This window comes from Trichosurus vulpecula, chromosome 4, assembly GCF_011100635.1.
Source record: "Trichosurus vulpecula isolate mTriVul1 chromosome 4, mTriVul1.pri, whole genome shotgun sequence".
In the NCBI taxonomy this organism is placed as follows: domain Eukaryota; kingdom Metazoa; phylum Chordata; class Mammalia; order Diprotodontia; family Phalangeridae; genus Trichosurus; species Trichosurus vulpecula.
Window position 1 is genome coordinate 194,280,068 of NC_050576.1, and position 18,107 is coordinate 194,298,174.

Below are 18,107 nucleotides of genomic sequence, written 5' to 3' on the forward strand. Positions count from 1 at the left end.
ACATAGGAAAGGTAAGAGTGATATGAGAGGAAATGAGGAATCACTTCTAACTAAAAGTATAAGGGAAGGATTCACAGAAGAGGTGGCAACACGAAGAAAAAAAGGGCTTTGGAAGGGGGAATTGAGGGGGTAAGGAGTGAATTTTCATTTCAGGCCCATTGGAAGATGGTGGTCAGGCACTATGGACAACATGATGACGTTAAGCTTCTGGAGGAAATTGGTTGTGGCTACAAATCTCTCACAAAAAGAACACTGTAAGTGCCCAGGGGCACCAATATCAGACAGGTGGGGGAAAATGGAGAAGGAAAGGTGGAAACGTTAACTCTACCCTTTTGGAAAAACAGGAACAATAGGAAAGAGATCATCTTTCTCCCTACCCCATGATCTGGTCCTTGGGAATCAAGAGAAAGTAGCAGAAGCCTAGAAAAGATTATGGGCAGCAGAAAAGTATCTCTGTTCAAAAATATTTTCCCTATGCCATCGTCTGGTTAGCTATTTGTTTGGGTTGACAAACTTCCCTTTAAAATGCAGATATCCCTTGACAAAGTTAAACCTATTGGTCAGTCACCCTCAATAATAAATGATAATGTTTTAAATCAGACCTCCAATCAGAAAAAAATCTTTCTAAAAGCATCTGATGGCTAGAGGAAAATTTGGGGAGACTAGGTAATTTTAGGGAAGGGGTAAGAGGAAAGAAATTTTTTTTGAAAAGGAAACAATCTAGGAAGGCAGGTCATGAAGAGGCTATTTGTGGAAAAGGATACACAAATGGGGAACTCTGAACCACAGAACACTGTTCTAGGTGTGGGGATTGGAGGATTGGGCTAAAACATGGAAAGTGCCAAAGAAAAATGTCTTCTTGGTTTTGCCCAAGATATTGGTGATTATAAAGTCCCTGGATTCCACAGGAAAAAAAAAATCAGCAAAATGCCAGGTATTTAGCCTATAAATGTGAATGTATGGAATGGGTGAGCTGAAACACTGGAAATGCTATATCAAGTGCATACGTATGAAAAGACTGTGTAAATGGGAGTCTGCATAACTAAAGTCCTGTGAACACCGCTAAATGGTGACATTTTTGAAATCAAAGTCAAGTTTGAATTAACACCAAAACTCTTAGCCAAGGTAACCTCATAAGAGGAACACCATCCTAAACAACAACAAAGGTAATTCATCTTTCCCTGAACTTCTCAAAATTTGCTCTCTTGAATGTATATACCAATTCTAAATGTTTTTATTCCATCACTGCGGAGGCACAAGAAAAATCAGGATGCTGCCCAAATCTAGCTTTATCAATTGATTTTGGGAGATGTGTGTCAAAATTTCTGCTTTCTTTGTTAATGCCCTGTTTTTATGGCTTTCTAATGAAGTCTGAAATGCTCTTACAGTTGTCAATAGATTCTCAAGCAGAAGGAATAAAATACTTTGAGGAAAATCCTGAACATTGCTACAGGACAATTTATGGTTGGAGGAAAAAGTAAGCACCTCAAATTGCCTTGAGCAATTTTCCCCCCCAATTCTAAGAAAGAAGACAGGGTTATTGTTAATTAAGTCTTTGATTAACATTTAATATAACCATCATAATAGTTTTAGGTTGAATTTTTCATAAACTATAATTGTATTTCCGTACATTCCTTATAATCAAGGTACGGAGTTAGAAGAGGCTTGTGACTTATAGGTAAGTTATTAACTTATTTGAGCCTCAGTTTCCTCATCTGTAAAATGGGTATAATAGAATCTTGTGTACTGCCTACCTCACAGAGGAGTTACAAGGATTGAATGAGATAAACCTTATAAACTTTAATGTACAGTATAAATATTAGGTATTACTACTTTTATTACATTTATGTCTATTTTATGACAATATAAGTTTACTATTTGAAGTAGTAGGTGTGCTGTTCAACTATTGTTGTATCTTTGTCATGACATACTATTATTCACATCTATGATCTATTTGCTGCCGAATCAGGAATATAACCTCCATTCATACATAAGTTTTTTTTAAAGAAAACTGGAAACTTATTCCAAGGACCTACATACTGGCATAGTTTTCAGAAATCAAACACAAGGAAGAGTAGAAACTGCCAAAAATGGACCCTTTAAGTATAACACGTGTATAAACAAGCAGAAGATGTTTTATCTGGGCAATCTGAAATGTTTACTTTGGATATAAACTTATGCAATGATTAGTTTTGCCTAAAGATGTTTTAATTAGCTGGTAGCCTTTTATTTTTAATTGCAATAGGCATTTGAAGAAAAAAAAAGGTTTAAAATACACCAGTTATGCAAGCATAACCATTTTGCTGAAGCAAGAACAGTATAGTTTTGCTTCAGATTCAATTTAAATTATATAAAGATGCATAAAAACTCAAATCTGGGCAACTTTATGTTTTAAAAAGTTATGTGAAGATTCTTAAACACTGGAAAAGTTAAAACCTTCCCTAGATCAAGAAACTATGAAAATACATGGTGCCTCAGGGTGAGAACTGCAAAGAAAACTATACAAATGTAGGAGAAAAATACCAATAAATACCTTGTCTGTGGGCCAGAACTTTGTGTTTGTGCAACAAGGATTGGAGTTACCTCTCGACTATTTCCACTCTGTGAGAAGACAGACTTTGTTCCAGCTTGGCTGATTCTGCCAACAGACTGCATAACACAAAATTTTTATGTTTGCGATTGTGGCAATAATCGTACTGTGAATCACAAACTTAGTCATATACTTTTCCAGATACATGTACAAAGGTCTCATAGTATATATGACCACTGCTGTAGCTTAGAGCATTAAATCATTATTTCTATTTCACCTAAGCTCAGACATAGATATTATCTTCACCCTCCTCTCAACTTATTTGCATTTGTATACCACTTCTAATGTCAAACTCGTTCCAAAATTAGGGATACCAGAGCCAACTGACTCAATCCCTGCCCTCAGGGGCCTTACAATCTGGACCAGGGGGCTATATACATAAAAAGATAAGGAATAATACAAGGAAGAATCCCCTAAGGGCCAAATAAATACTACAGAAATTTCTGAAGGAGGGATCTCTATCCCAACACTTCCCAATATCTGAGCAGCGTTGCTCCTGAACTTATCCATTGCTCTCCAGCATCTCCAATCTCTCTCCTTCCACTGACTCTCCTAGATTGGAAAAAACCTTCACTTGACCTTGCTGTTCCCTCTATATATACTCTATTTCTAGACTTCCTTTCACTGCTAAATTTCTTAAACTAACGCATTATATTTGCTGCTTCCATACCCTTTCCCTTCTCCCCACCTTTCCCAGTCCATTTCCCATTCCTTAGCCCAACCTTCCATAATTTCATATTGATTGGTCCTCATTACCTAACAGGTTCTTAAGATCACCTTCTGGTTAAATCCAATTGTCTTTTATATGTTTTGATTCTGTTTGACCTGTCTAGGTCAATATTTGACACTGCTGACTCCACCCCTCTGCCTCTAGACCCTCCACCATAGGCTTCCGGAAAGACTTTTCCACTCTTGACTTTAATAATAAGGACATTATCTTTATTCTTCTATTTCTTCTCCCTGAGGACACTACCTATTCTTTAGCCCTATGATTACTCTTCTTCTTAAGAGAACTAATTTGTTTTCATGGCTTCCCCTATATTTGCTGATAATTCCAAATGGTTACCATTAGGCTTGACAACTTTCCCTTACTTCCAGCCTCCTGTTACAGAAAGGATGCCTCATCACCACAAGCTCACCATATTCAGTATCAAGTTCATCATCATTTGTGCTCAAACCCTGGAGTCAAAGTTGACTTTCTTTCATCTATCAGAAGTGGCCCCACACTCACTATTAGGTTGGCTATTTTTAGCTGTTTTCACCTGAGTGCCTCTACTCTGGCTTCCTCAGAATCAACTCACCTAGAAGAAAAATAACAGCAGCCAAGGTGCTTATGCTGTATGTGCCTGTTCACCTGTTTGCTTTTCCCCTTTGCTTCCTTAATGTCTGTGGTCTTTAGGCTGCTGTCAGTATTATATATTTCTCTTCCTCTTTCAACTCTTACAGATTTCCTATTTGATGACTTTCTGTATTGATTCTGGACTTCCCACCTTGCTTGACCCTTCAATTATCTGTATTCCCTTGATTTCTATTTATCTGGCCTTTGACCTATTGTTTTCTTGACCCCTGCATTCCCTATATATTTAACTTCCCAAACCCCAATTTTAACCCAGTTCTTTTGATCTGCTGCCACCCCGTGGTTTGCCAGGATACTTATCTTTTGTGACGAATCTGTTACTTCTTTTTCTGAAATTTCCCATGATGTGCTACCTCACTTCATACTTAGATTACTCCAACAAGCTCTTTGCTAGCTTCTAAAACACTGATCTCTCTTCCCTCTATATCACTGCTATTACTCCTCCCTAAAACATTAATTTCATCACTTTCCTGCTACGCTAAAAAAAAAAAAAATCCAAAACCCACATACTTACACCCTCTGCTTCCTCTGTCTATTCTTCTACTTGGCTTTTAAGGCTATCCATGATCTGGTGTTACCCTGCTTACTCAAACCTGTCCCACCACTATCTAATAATAACTATTCAAGGCATGGAAAAGGCTATTTACCTAAAATATCTATTAGTTTAAAAACACCAAAACTAAGTATAATTAGTTACTTTTAATCAGATATTCGAATTCATACAGGTCCACAAAAATTAGACATTAATTATGTTAACTAGAATAGTATTAACTAACTTAAAAATATTAATTTACAATAGCTTCACCTTGACCTGACCATATTATCATACTTAAACATACATTCATCCCTTTTCCTACCTTCTGTCTTTTCAAATCTTAGCAATCCTTCAAGAACTGATCAAATCAAGGCCTACGTCTCCATGGAAGCTAATGATATTTCCTAAATTATTATAATCTAACTTCCGTGGGAAGAGACTACACTTTATTTCACTTATATTCTCATAGTTCCTGAAACAGCACAACTTTATGAGTAGTACAAATTAGCATAGCCATTCAAATACAATAACAATACAATTACAGGCAGTTCTTCCACATTGCTAAAGAGTTGTCATCGCTATCTAGAAGACTCCCTAATACTAGACGCCCTACCACAGTCATGCGAGCTCCTCGGAGCTTTTTGAAAATCTGTGAGTTCATAAATGAAGGAGTGAAGAAAAAGTGAAAAATAGGATCAGTTCTGAGGAACTAAGCTCAGGAGTAAAAATTTAGGCAGGGACAGCTTACCTGGATGGTGAAGGATGCACGAACCCTTCACACCCATCATTTAAAATTAGGCTAATACTGACTGAAATTTTCACACTGACTGAATTAGAGATTCATTTGGGTTTAAAGATTAGAATTCATTTGGGCTAAAAATACAAATAGCTACAGAAAAGAAAAAAAGACAGCCATTTGCAATTTAATAAGAAATATTTGAGAAGCTTTCCTCTAATTGGAGACTGGGTGAAAGGGAAAGATTCTTGGATAAAGATAAGGTCCAACAACATGCTAAGTACTGTCCTAAATGTTGTAGGTACAAAAACAAAAGAGAAGACAAACCCTGCTCCCGAGGAGCTTACATTCTGTGGAGGGAGACAACAAATAAGAGTGTGGTATACTGGGAAGGTTATTTTGATTTGGAAAGTTAAAGAAATGGTAAGTTGAGACATGGGGTGGGGGTGGGGGGGGTAGACTCACAAAGTGGGCAACTAAAAGCAACATGAGAACACTGGGTACCTAGGAGAGATGGGTAGAGAAAAGGAAGTGAGAAGATACCAATGCTAAATCTAACCAATTAATATTTTTTTGTCTAGGACTATCCACTTGCTTAGAAGGGAGACGGAATGACATTTTATTATCTTTCCCTGCTGGGCATGACCTTCTTGCCTTTAAGACTTCAAATTCAAATTGTTATTACTACAACTGAGCTTTGTTATGGGTTAAACAGGCTTTGGAGGGACTAAAGCCAGGGAAAGTAATCACCAAGTAAAATATAGTTTGGTTTGGGAAAATGCATAGCAAATTTTAAACAACTTAAATAAGGAACTTCTAGAACACAGGCCATTTATAAACTAGGGGACTTAGAAATTGGTTTTAATCAATGAGCAAAGTAATTCTGAGCTAATCCATTTATATATTTCAAATTTTCTTTGAAAGGGAAAAACATTCATGCATAAGTATATATTCTTAGATTGAGAATGCATTTTTTTAATTTAGCCTAGAAAATGGCCCTTGACATCATATGAATGGCTCTGATGACCTTTGCTTAGTAACTTCAGAAGTTTCAGTATTCATATTGAGACTAAAGTACTCATGCTTTAGACTATAGATCTTATCATTTTAGAGTTCAAAAGGCTTTTAGAATTCAAACTCCTCATTTTACAGATGAGAAAAACTAAGGCCCAGAGAGTTTAAATCAACCAACACGTATTTATCCTGTTTCTATTTTGAACTGGCTGCTCCATTGGTATCCCAAAGTCAACAGGTCCAAAAGAGAACTTACTTTTCCTCCCCAAACCCACCCTTCTTTCAAATTTCTATATAATTTTTTAGGGCAGCACCATTCTTCTGGTTATTCAGGTTTGCAACCACATTGTCGGCCTGGACTAATCACTTTCACTCACCCCACACAATATCAAATTAACTGCAAATCTTGCCATTTCTATCTCTACAACATCTCTCATATATGTACCTTCTCTCTCGACTCACATAGCCATTACCTAGCCCTCCTCACTCCTCGCCTAGACTATTACATTAGTCTTCTAACTGGTCTCCTGACTCAGGTCTCTTCTCTCTCCAATCTATCCCTTCACATAGCTGCCAAAATGATTTTTCCTAAAGTGTACCTACTCCTCTCTTCCCTGACTGCCCCACTCAATAAACTCCAGTAGTTCCATAATACCTAATTCTAGGACCACATAACTCTCTTCCACATACTCCTATGGTCCAGTCATACTGGCCTCCCTCTTGTTCCTTACACAGGACACTTCATTTCCCATCTTTGTGCCTTTGTACTGACTCTTCCCCATATGTGGATTGCTCTCCCCTTATCTGTGTCTCTTAACATCTCTGGTTTCCTTTAGGACTCAGCTCAAAAGCCGTATTTTACATGAGGCCTTCCCTGACTCCCCAAACTGCTATCTTGCCCACTAAGGTTACTTTGCTTTTACTTTTTAAGCACCTTGTATGTACCTATTTATATGTACATGTTCACACACACACACACACACACACACACAACCCTTCACCCCAACCCCCATTAGAATGCAAACTCCTTAGGACAGAGACTGTTTTTGCTTCTTGTGTCTCCAGCACTTAGCACTATGCCTGGCATAAAACTTGTGCTTACTATAAGTGTGTGGGTCAGTTGATTAGCTAAGGTCACACAGTTTTTCTAACTCCTAGGCCAATTCTCTTTTCACTAAATTGTATTAAGAGTCGATTTACTTCCTTTATCTGTTTGCCTGATTATTGGGTTTGATAAGGTAACAAATTTTTATATATAGCCTTGCTGAATATGAGTTATGTAACTAAAAGTGTCCAAAGTGTGTACTTAATGTGACCACTCACTAGTCTCACTAGTTATGTGAGTTTTGTAGGATTTCCTTCAGATTCTTTATTATGAGAAGTATTTAAAATTATTTCTTTCCTGAAGAAAGAATGGGACATCCAAGCAATACATTCATTCTGGCTCTAAGATGCCTGAAGTAGGGAAAAAAAACAAACTCTTCCACCTAAAACTATTAATTTAAAAAGACAAAGGCTAAATAAAATTAAACATAATTATATCTAAATTACAAATACATAAAAATTAGAAATTGACTTTAACACCTAAAATTTTATTAAGTTTTAATAAAAATTTAAAATGTGGAATTTAACATTTGCAGTAAATTTTTTAGGTTACAGAGGAATTGTATTATTGCTATAAAACTGACAAAAATATGAACAGCAAGCCAAACTCTTAGAGAATATTTTGCCCCTGTATACAAAGTTATCTAAAAAATACTAATTTTGCTAAGAATTATATTAAAAGTATCACGGATCTTATAAATAAGTAGGAAAAAAATGTGGATATATCAATTAATGAATTAAAATTAATGAACTGTGTGTGACTGTGGGATTTTTGTTTCAGACCCTAACAATTTATTCAAATCAAATCTATAATCAAATTTATAAGGGGAAATCCTGATTTCAAGATCCCAGGTCACCAATACCTCACTCAAGGCAGGCTTCAGACCCTTTTTAACTGTACAACCCTTAAAGGAATGCCATCATCATGTGCCCTGACATACTCCCTTTGCCACAATGGAAAAATTAGAAAGTCAATTTTCACATTGCTTAAGACTCTCTCTGAAATACTAATTTTGTAAACCAGAATTTGTAAACTAGAATTTACAACTAATTCTTTTTAAACAAGATCAAAACAGCATTTCAAAGGCAAGGTACCTTCTTTGAGGGGGCTCCTGTGGATGGCACATCAATTACAGAAGACGAATTAGTGTAGTTTTGTAGATATGATCCATCTCCAGGACTTGGAGTTTCTAGTGGCAGTATCCCAAAACTGAGAAGAGGTTGAAATCAAGATGTCAAAAAGTCATCAAGTCACAACATAATATAGCAGTATACTTAAATCAGAAGGTGAAAAAGCAAGTGAACGGTCAATTAGTTGGAGGATTTGAAGGGCAGTTTGGCAATAATTGATGATTGTGAATTGAATTCTACCCAAGACTAAAATATAGCATGAAAATTAAATTGTATAACAATTGCTGTCAGAAGTGATGTTTAAAGAGATTTAGAAAGTTGCTTTCATAAAAGACACTCCATTGATGGAAACAATTTTCAAGCCATGAGATTAACTGAACTTCAGTCTATAGTTAAAAGAGACAGTCAAAAATGAAAAATCTAATCAGGAGAGCTCCTGTGGCAACTGAAGCCAACCAAGTATGTGGAGGTCCCTTCCATATGTAACCTTGTACTAACATACTCTTGGATCCTCTGGGGAGAAGGCAATGGTGACTTGCCATTCAATGCTGTATCACAAATTACTATTATAAAAACACACAAACAGCCCAGCCCCATGGGTTGCAATGGATCTTCAAACTCCTTTGCACTTTCTCCAGCATATTTTGGCAAATTATAATTTGAGAATCACGATTTTATTTCCCCTATTTAGCCATTTAAAAGGTGCAGCATTTCAAAAGGTTCATCACTATACACTAAATATATATATACATATATATATATATATATATATACACATACATACACATACACACATATATATAGACATATACTAGAGAAACAATATATCTGAATGCAATGTCTAAAGCATACCAGTAAGTATTTTATCTAACATTTAATAATCCAATTAGAAAAACTACACTTACTGTACTTAAATTACTTCATTTTCTGAAAATAGAACAAGTACCAGTAGTTGATTCAACATTTGCTTCAATTTTTAGTAGCCCTCAAGTTAACTGCTGTAGTACAGCACAAAGTAAGCACTGTTTACCTTACCTTGGAGTTAAAGGGCTGAGAGCAGCTGGTCCTCCTAATAAACTCCGCCCAGTTTTTGGTTTATTTTGAGCCTGTTTAGACAGTATGGTAGTTCCTGTTCCAAGGGGGACAGTGTCTGGTGAAATTACAGCCGAATCAATATAAGACACTGAGGAATCTGTGTTCAAGGAGTACTTTGAATTGGAGGATTCTAAATTCAGTCTGTTTAATTCCTGAAACAGAAAATTTCTACAATAATAACAACAGACACATGTGGTGTTTTACGTGTTTTGCAAACAATTTTGCAAAGCATTTTATGTATATTATTTCATTTGACAATAAACTTGTGAAATTCTGGAAATATCATTTTTATTTTACATATGAGAAAACCAAGGCTGAGAGAGGTTCCGTGACTTGCCCAGGATCATCCAGACAGCAAGTACTGGAGGTGAAACTTGAAGCCAGGTCTTCCTGACTCTTGGTCTAGCACTCTGCACACAATAACAGGCTGTCTCTCCCATCACCACGTCAACTAAAACACATTAATTTCTATCAATGATTCTAATTTGTATAACATTAAAATTTGAAAGTAGCAGTGTTCAAAAGACTTACAATTGTATCTTGGGGTGTTTCCATCAGAACTGTCTCAGGCTGTCTGTGATATAAATTGTGATTAGATACTAGGGTTGTGCAAGTGTTGGGCAGACAGCTGCTAAAGTTCTGTAACGATGTTAATTTAAATGTTTGGTCAGGATCTGGCTTTTCACCTGTGAAGACAAAAGACCGCCCCCACAGCAAGGTTATAAAGGTTAAAATCTTTTCTAACTTAAACACAAATAACTTGAATTAATACCTAATAAGTACACAAGTTCAAAATTCACTGACCATTGCAAATGATTTTGTAATTTTCCATCTTAATCTAACCCCTCCCCCATCTTTCAATTGTTCAGATTTGTCTAAAATAAAGCTGAAACCAGACTACCATGAGTCTATTTTTTCCTTTGTTGTTTTTCAGAGAGAATAAGCTATACACAAGAAGGATAATGGTTACCTAGTTCACAGCAAACAATTTAATCATTCCTAAAATCCCATGGAGAGAGGTTATGGTGTTAAAATAAAAGTCTATCTAGAGCACATGTCAAACACATGGCTAGAAGCAGCCCACACTCTCAAATGTGGCCCAAACTGGATTAAAATGTAATTGGGAAATATTTAACAAAAATAAAGAATATAATAAAACATAGATACTATTAATGCGATTTTCTAAGCCAATATGAGGCTCACAGGTCATGTTATATATGGCCTAGTGGCCCCTGTTTCTATTTGAGTTTGACACCACTGAGCTGCAGTATGTGCTTGCCACTCGTTTTCCAGCCATCTGAAAATATTTAGGTACCTCTCCTCCCCGCTTAAAGCACAAATTTGTGCTTTATCCACATAATGGTTTCAGTCTTTGACATTCTGTGAATATCTTTTGTGAAGAGTTAATAAGTATACACCTTACCAGTGCTGTATTCCCAATACCCACCCAGTGCTAGAAATAGTATAGTTAACATTAAAAACTTCTAAATAGTAAAGATTAACAATTTAATATTTCTAACAAATTCACCATTGAAAAGTCATAGATGCTAAGGAATATAAGCAGGGGTAAATCCCTAAATCAAGTCTCAACAAGCATTTAACCCCAACTGATGATCATGCTTTCAATCTTGTCTTAGCAGGACTTTGGAAAGAAAAACTTTTCCTGTAGATAAATATTTTTCCTCTTAAGAAAAAGAAAAAGCACAGGGGAAAAACAAAAAACCCACCTCTACAAACCTACCTATTTCACATAATGATTCAAAAGGGGACCAGAGGAAAGGATTTAAACTAAGGCTCTTTTGGTAACATTCTGATCCTTTGGCAAGCCGATCTGTCTTGCTGTAGAGAAAAACAAATAGTTTAAACAAGAAAGAGAACCCACAACATTTAGAATAAAGATAATTACGGAATAGAAAAAGATACACCTTATGTAAGCACAAAGGGTCCTCTTCCTCAATGCTTCCCTGAAGTGTCAATTCCCCCTACTTATCACCCTTCAACTATGACTCCAATAGGTCAGTTCAAACCAGCTGTCAGGTGGAAGCACACATACACCTAAATTAGGAGAAACTTGAATAAAATTAAATGAGCTATCCACCACCTCCCTGATAGACAAAATGCTAGCTTTTCTTTCCTATCAGACATCTAACAAATTCAAGTCCTGAAGGGAAATAATTCATGAAGGTACCCAACCAAACCTTATTTTTAAACTTCTGGGAAAGACAAGCGACTATCCTTAAAGTGCCTTAATCACAGCATATTTGAAAGGAATACATGTACTGCCTCACTTTACGGTGACTATAAAAGCTCTTTTATCACAATCGAAGATAACTCTCATGAAAGTTTTTTGCTTAGCGAAAGGGGGCAAGAAATTCTGCTGTACTTACTTAAGTAACTTTAAAGTAGTTGTTAAGAGGCCTATATTACAGAAGATCTAGGACAGAAGTAGGGAACCTGTGGCCTTGAGGTCACATTTGGTTCTTAAAGTCCTCAAGTGTGGCCCATGTGATTGAATCTAAACTTCACAGAATAAATCCCTTAATAAAAGGACTTGTTCTGTAAAACTTGGACTCGGTCAAAAGGCCACACTCAAGGACCTAGAAGGCCATATGTAGCCTCAAGGCCATGGATTCCCCACTCCTGATCTAGGACACATTGATTTGTGAGATAACTTATATTTTACAAACCTTATAGGCCATACAAACATTAGTTATTATTACTGTCAAGATAGGGACTTAAAATGATGTAGGTGTCAAAGTCATTAAAAAGTTTACTTCTACAGAAGAAAGCTAAGATTAGTCATATTTTAGAAGGAGAGAAGAGATATCAAAGAAAACTAACACGAGAGTGATTCTTGCAAAACTCCAAGGTTTTGTGAAACATCAGATGGCATCCAATCAAAAAGTTTCAAAGGAAAAACTGTAACGCTAGTAGCTAAAATGTATAACATCATAAATGGCCACTGTGTCAAAGGATGATGCCAAGCACAAAGTAAATGCTTGGTGTGGAGGTTATTTTTGTTAAGCACTTTATAAATGTTTATTTAATTGGATTAATAATTTAATTAATTGTCAATATAACATCTCCTGCAAGAAGAATTCTATATAGCCTGAAAATCCTCTTTTCCGAACCTGGTAGATAATGGAATCTATAATAAGATGCAAGATAAAATGAATAAAAAATGTATAACAATTGTGGTAAAAGTAAATTTTTCTGTGCGAGGGAAATCCATGTTTTATAAGTCATCCTAATATCAGTTCATAAAACACACAGACAAAAAAGGACGTAATCCACCTAGATTTTTTTTAAAGCTTCTCAAAGCAATATAGCAAAGGTTATTTAAATCTTAACAATACAGAATTATCACAGAATCACATGAAATAGAGACCAACATAGATATAGAGATACAGATATAGAAGTCATTTCTTCCAACCTCCTAATTTGCAGATGGGGGAAACTGAGGTCAGAGAGGAGAAGTACCCAAGGATATGGAGTTAAGAATGATATTTTCATTCATTCATTTATTCATTCATTCATTCAAATGGGTTGAAGGTGGGCTAAGTATAAGACAAGAATCTGGTAGGAAGGGAAACAACTCAAACTACAGTAAGTTGAGGGGCAGTTAGGTGTCACAGTGGATAGAGTGCCAGGCCTGGAATCAGAAAGACTCATCTTCTTGAATTCAAATCTGGCCTCAGACACTTATTAGCTATGTGGCCATGGGCAAGTCACTTAATCACGTTTGTCTCAGTTTCCTCATCTGTAAAATGAGATGGAGAAAGAAATAGCAAACTATTCCAGTATCTTTGCCAAGAAAACCCCAAATGAGGCTGCAAAGAGTCAGACATGACTGAAACAACTGAACGACAATAAGCTGATGACATATGAATTATGACTATCATAGGCATACAATAATTGTCCTGTTTAAATGTGATGATTTGAATATAAAGGTAGGATTTAAAATATTCATTTTATAATGAGCCAAGAAGTGATTCACAGGCAGTGCAACAATCACAGCGGGCATTTTAAGGCTTACAAAAAGTTTTACATACAGGATATAATTTGATGCTTACAAGAATCTCACAGGTAGCTACGTGGTACAGTGGATCCAGTGCTGGGCCTGGAGTCAGGAAGACCTGACTTCAAACCTAGCTTCAGACACAGGCTGGCTGTGTGGTCCTGGGCAAGTCACCTAACATCTGTCTGCTTCAATTTCCTCTACCATAACAGCGAGATAGTAATAGCACCTTCCTCCCAGGGTTGTTGTGAGCTCAAATGAGATAACATTTATAAAGTGCTTAGCACATAGCAGGTGCTTAATAAGTGCTTATTTCCTTCCTTTCTTCCTTTCTCCTTCTCCTATGAGGTAAGTGGTTAGAATGCTGAAGTAGGAAATCAAAAGACTATTGGAATAACAGGGAAGTTTGGCCTTGGAGTACAAAATAAAGCAAGGAAAAGACTAAAAGCATTTTGTCAAGATAACTTGTTGGTCATAACATTCTTTTTTAACAACCCAAAAGGCAACTATACACACAGACATCACAAGATGGTCAATAAAGAACTCAGACTGATTATGTACTTTGCAGGCAAAGTAGAGAAGCTCTAGATAGTCAGTTAAAACAAGACCTGGAGCTGACTGGATCAGAGCTTCTTAGTGCAAAATTCAGACTTAAATTTTAGAATGTAGGGAAAACTACCAGACCATATAGGCATGACCTAAATAATATCCCTTATGAATATGAACTGGAAGTGATAAACAGATTAAAGGGATTAGATCTAGTAGACAGTGTGCCTGAAGAACTATGGACAGAGGTTTGTAACATGGTACAGGAGGCAGCAACAAAAAACATTTCAAAGAAAAAGAAGAAAAAGCAAAATGGCTTTCTGATGAGGCTTTACAAACAGCTGAGGAAAGAAGGAAAGCAAAAGAGAAAGGAGAAAGGGAACGATATATCCAACTGAATGTAGAATTCATGAGTAGCAAGGACAAATAAGAAGGCGTGCTTAAAATGAGCAATACAAAGAAACAGAAGAAAACAAAAGAAAGGGAAAGACAAGAGATCTCCTCAAGAAATTAGACATGTCAACTGAAAGTTTCATGCAAAAATGGGCATAATAAAAGACAAAAATGGTAGGAATTTAAAAGAAGCAGAAGATATTAAGAAGGGAAGGCAAGAATACACAAAACAACTATATAAGAAAAATCTTAATAGCCTCATAACCATGATGGTGTAGTTACCAATCTATAGCCAGATATCCTGGGGAATTAAGTCATGTGGTCCTTAGGAAGCACTGCTAACAATGAGGCTAGTGACAGAATTCCAGCTGAGCTATTAAAAACCCTATTAAAAATAGTGGCCACTGGCAAGGGAAATAATTAAAATCTAGTAGACTTTGTTCTGCATATTTTATCCAAGATAAATATTTGTTTGGTGCTTCTTTTCTTTGATAAAGAACATTCCCATTTTCCATCTCAGCTGCTGGACCTAACAGCTTCTTAGAGAATGCTGCTATTCTAGAATCAAGGCACTGGTTCAGGAGCCCTGTTTCCTGGATCCTTCCTGGCCAGGAACAGAGAGGCAGTAGTCTTAACAGGAAAAGTCTGTTGGAAGTGGAGACTGCTCTTGTCTTGTTACATTTATGTAAAAGATATTTTAAAAGGTATTAGTCCTTTAGGTAAGGGCTTGAAGCAGAAGATTTGGTCTGCTCTGCCCTACCAGTGAACTTTTAAGAAAGACTGAAAAGACAATGAACGCTAAGGATTGTGGCTTGTTGCTGAATGGCGAAATCATTGCTGCCTCCAGTAGATGAATAAGTGGTCTTTGTTCATTTTAGCAATAGGTAGCAGCCTAAACTCAGAGACTAATAACTGATTCTGTGCAATGTTTTGTGCTGTAGGGGAACAGCTGAAATAACTTATTTTTTAAAAATTCAAGGAAGCTCAGTATAGCCTTCAGTTATCTGAGGTAAGTCATCCTGTGACTTTTAACTTCCTCCCCAAGTATTGGCCTGAATCCTATCTTATTAGGAAAGGATGAGCTGCTGGGAGAAATAAAAGCTCTTCTGTTTGAGAACTTTAAACAAAAACTGAACCAACCCCTTATTCTCCCCCCACCCCAACAGATGACTGAAATAATAATTTTATTACCCTTTAAAAAAAATAGTAGCCACTGGAATGAAAAAGATCAGTTTATGTCCCAATTCTAAAGAAGGGAAATGCCTAGGAATGTTCAAACTACTGAACAATTGCATTCATTTTATACACCAGCAAGGTTATGCTTCAGATTCTGCAAGCTAGGTTTCAGCAATATGTAAACCAAGAATTACCAGAAGAACAGGCTGGTTTTTGAAGAGGCAGAGGGACTACAGTCCAAATTGCTAGATTATGGAGAAAGTAAGGGAATTCCTGAAAAACTTCTACTTCTGCTTCATAAAGCCTCTGACTGTGTGAATCAAAACAAAATGTGGCAAGTCCTCAAAGAGATGGGAGTACCAGATCATCTTACTTGTCTCTTAAGGAACCTGGATATAGGCCGAGTCGCAAGCTAGAATTGAACATGGAACAACTGACTGGTTTAAGGTTGAAAAATGAGTACAAGGCTTTATTTTGTCACCTTATTTATTTAACTTATACGAAGAGTATATTATATGAAATGCCAGGCTGGATGAATAAAAAGCTGGAACTAAGCTGGGAGACCTGTATCAACAATTTCAGATATGCAGAACAATACCACTCTGATGGCAGAGAGTGAAGAAGAATTAAGAAGCCTCTTGATGAGGGTGAAAGAGGAAAGTGTAAAAGCTGGCTTGAAGCTTAACATCAAAAAAACTATGATCATTGCCACTGGTCCCATCACTTCCTAGCAAATGGAGGGAGAAGAAACGGAAGCAATGTAGGATTTTATATTCTTAGGCTCAAATATCACTGACTACAACTGCAGCCATCAAATTAAAAGACACTTGCTTCTTGGAAGGAAAGTTACGGCAAACTTAAACAACATACTAAAAAGCAGAGACATGAACTTGCTGACAAAGGTCTGTATAGTCAAAGCTATGGTTTTCCCAGTAGCAATGCATAGCTGTGAAAGTTGGACTATAAGAAAAGCTGAGTGCCACAGAATTATGAATTATAGCGCTGGAGAAGACTTTTTGGACAGCAAGGAGGTCAAACCGAATACTTAAATTAATTCGGGCTATTCATTGGGAGGCCAAATGCTGAAGCTGAAGCTTAAATACTTTGGCCACCTAATGAGAAGACAGGAATCACTGGAAAAGACCATGATATTGGGAAGGACTGAAGGCAAAGGGAAAAGGGGATGGTGGAGGATGAGATGGATAGAAAGTATCATGGAAACAACAAACATGGACAGACTTTGAGATATAGCAGAGGATAGAAGGGCCTGGCTGTGCTATGGTCCATGGGGTCACAAAGAACTGGATACAACTGAACAACAACACAAAAAGGGAGCAGGGAGGTCCAACAGGGATAGGTGGAAAAGAGTGATGTTTGGATGTCAGATGGGAAGCTATCCTGAGCAACACAGTTATCAGCAAGCCAATCAATTAACAAACATCTATTGAGCACCTACTTTGTATAACTGTGCTAAGTACTGAGGATATGAAGACAAAATTGAAATAGTCTCTGCCCCCAAGGAACTTACATACTAATGAGAATCAATGTGTTTGTCAAGACAAAAGAATAAGAAAGTAGCTGCTGAGGGGCCTTTGTAGATATGTATTAAAAGGAGTTGCTGGGCAGATTGCACGGAAAAAAACAAAAAACAAAAAACAAAGGAACTGAGGAAGTTTAGTTTCCCAGATTTGGAGAAGGCAGATTAAATATGAAACTGAGAGGTTGTAAATGGAATTCAACTAGGAGATTCCCCAAGTGTTAAGAGTTAGATGGCATGGGAAATAAATATATTGGTACCACGAAATAACCAGAGTTATTAAGCCAAGTCAAGATGTATAGCAGTAGATTACTTAGCTCAATCAATCAGCCAGCATTTATTAAGAGCCTACTAGGTGCTGGACAAAGAGCTGGGGACACAAATAATTTGTACTCAAGGACTGTAACAACAATGCTGCTAGCAACTGCTGTAGGAGTGTAAGACTAATACCACCAGCACACTGGAGGGCTGCTAGCACAGGTTCTTTCATCTGCTTTTCTAAGGAAAGCAACTTAAAGGGGTTTACAATCTCACTTTAATCAAACGTACACATATCATTCACTTAGTTCAGGGGAAAAAGTCAGCACCCTGAACTTCAGAGCAAACAGAAGTTACAAACAGAGACAATATAAACAGAGCAAATAACACAAACCAATAGACAGGCTTCTAGCTGTCTGACCAAAGTTATACATACATAGTTAACAGAGAGAGAAGCACCAACATCTGGGTTTTCAAAGTGGGGGCGCTCCTTAACAGCTACCCAGAGTCTCCACACCAACACTCTTCCAATGAGTGTGCCCCAAAGCAAAATGCTAACCTCGGAGTATATATGCCCTTTTTCAGGGCCAGAGAGCTTCACACTTCTCAAGGGTTTC

General features: G+C 36.9%; 1 protein-coding gene across 4 annotated transcripts in view; it reads right to left on the reverse strand.

Moving 5' to 3' along the window:
- The window catches only part of CDC27 (cell division cycle 27), a 98,785-nt gene that overhangs the window by 33,585 nt on the left and 47,093 nt on the right, over window positions 1-18,107 (reverse strand). For all 4 annotated transcript variants that reach the window (XM_036754870.1, XM_036754869.1, XM_036754871.1 and 1 more), the window contains exons 5-9: window positions 11,304-11,401; window positions 10,094-10,248; window positions 9,503-9,714; window positions 8,432-8,546; window positions 2,534-2,649 (exon numbers count right to left, since the gene is read on the reverse strand). In XM_036754870.1, coding sequence (XP_036610765.1) covers window positions 2,534-2,649; window positions 8,432-8,546; window positions 9,503-9,714; window positions 10,094-10,248; window positions 11,304-11,401 — 696 coding nt within the window. The remainder of the gene's footprint in view (window positions 1-2,533; window positions 2,650-8,431; window positions 8,547-9,502; window positions 9,715-10,093; window positions 10,249-11,303; window positions 11,402-18,107) is intronic.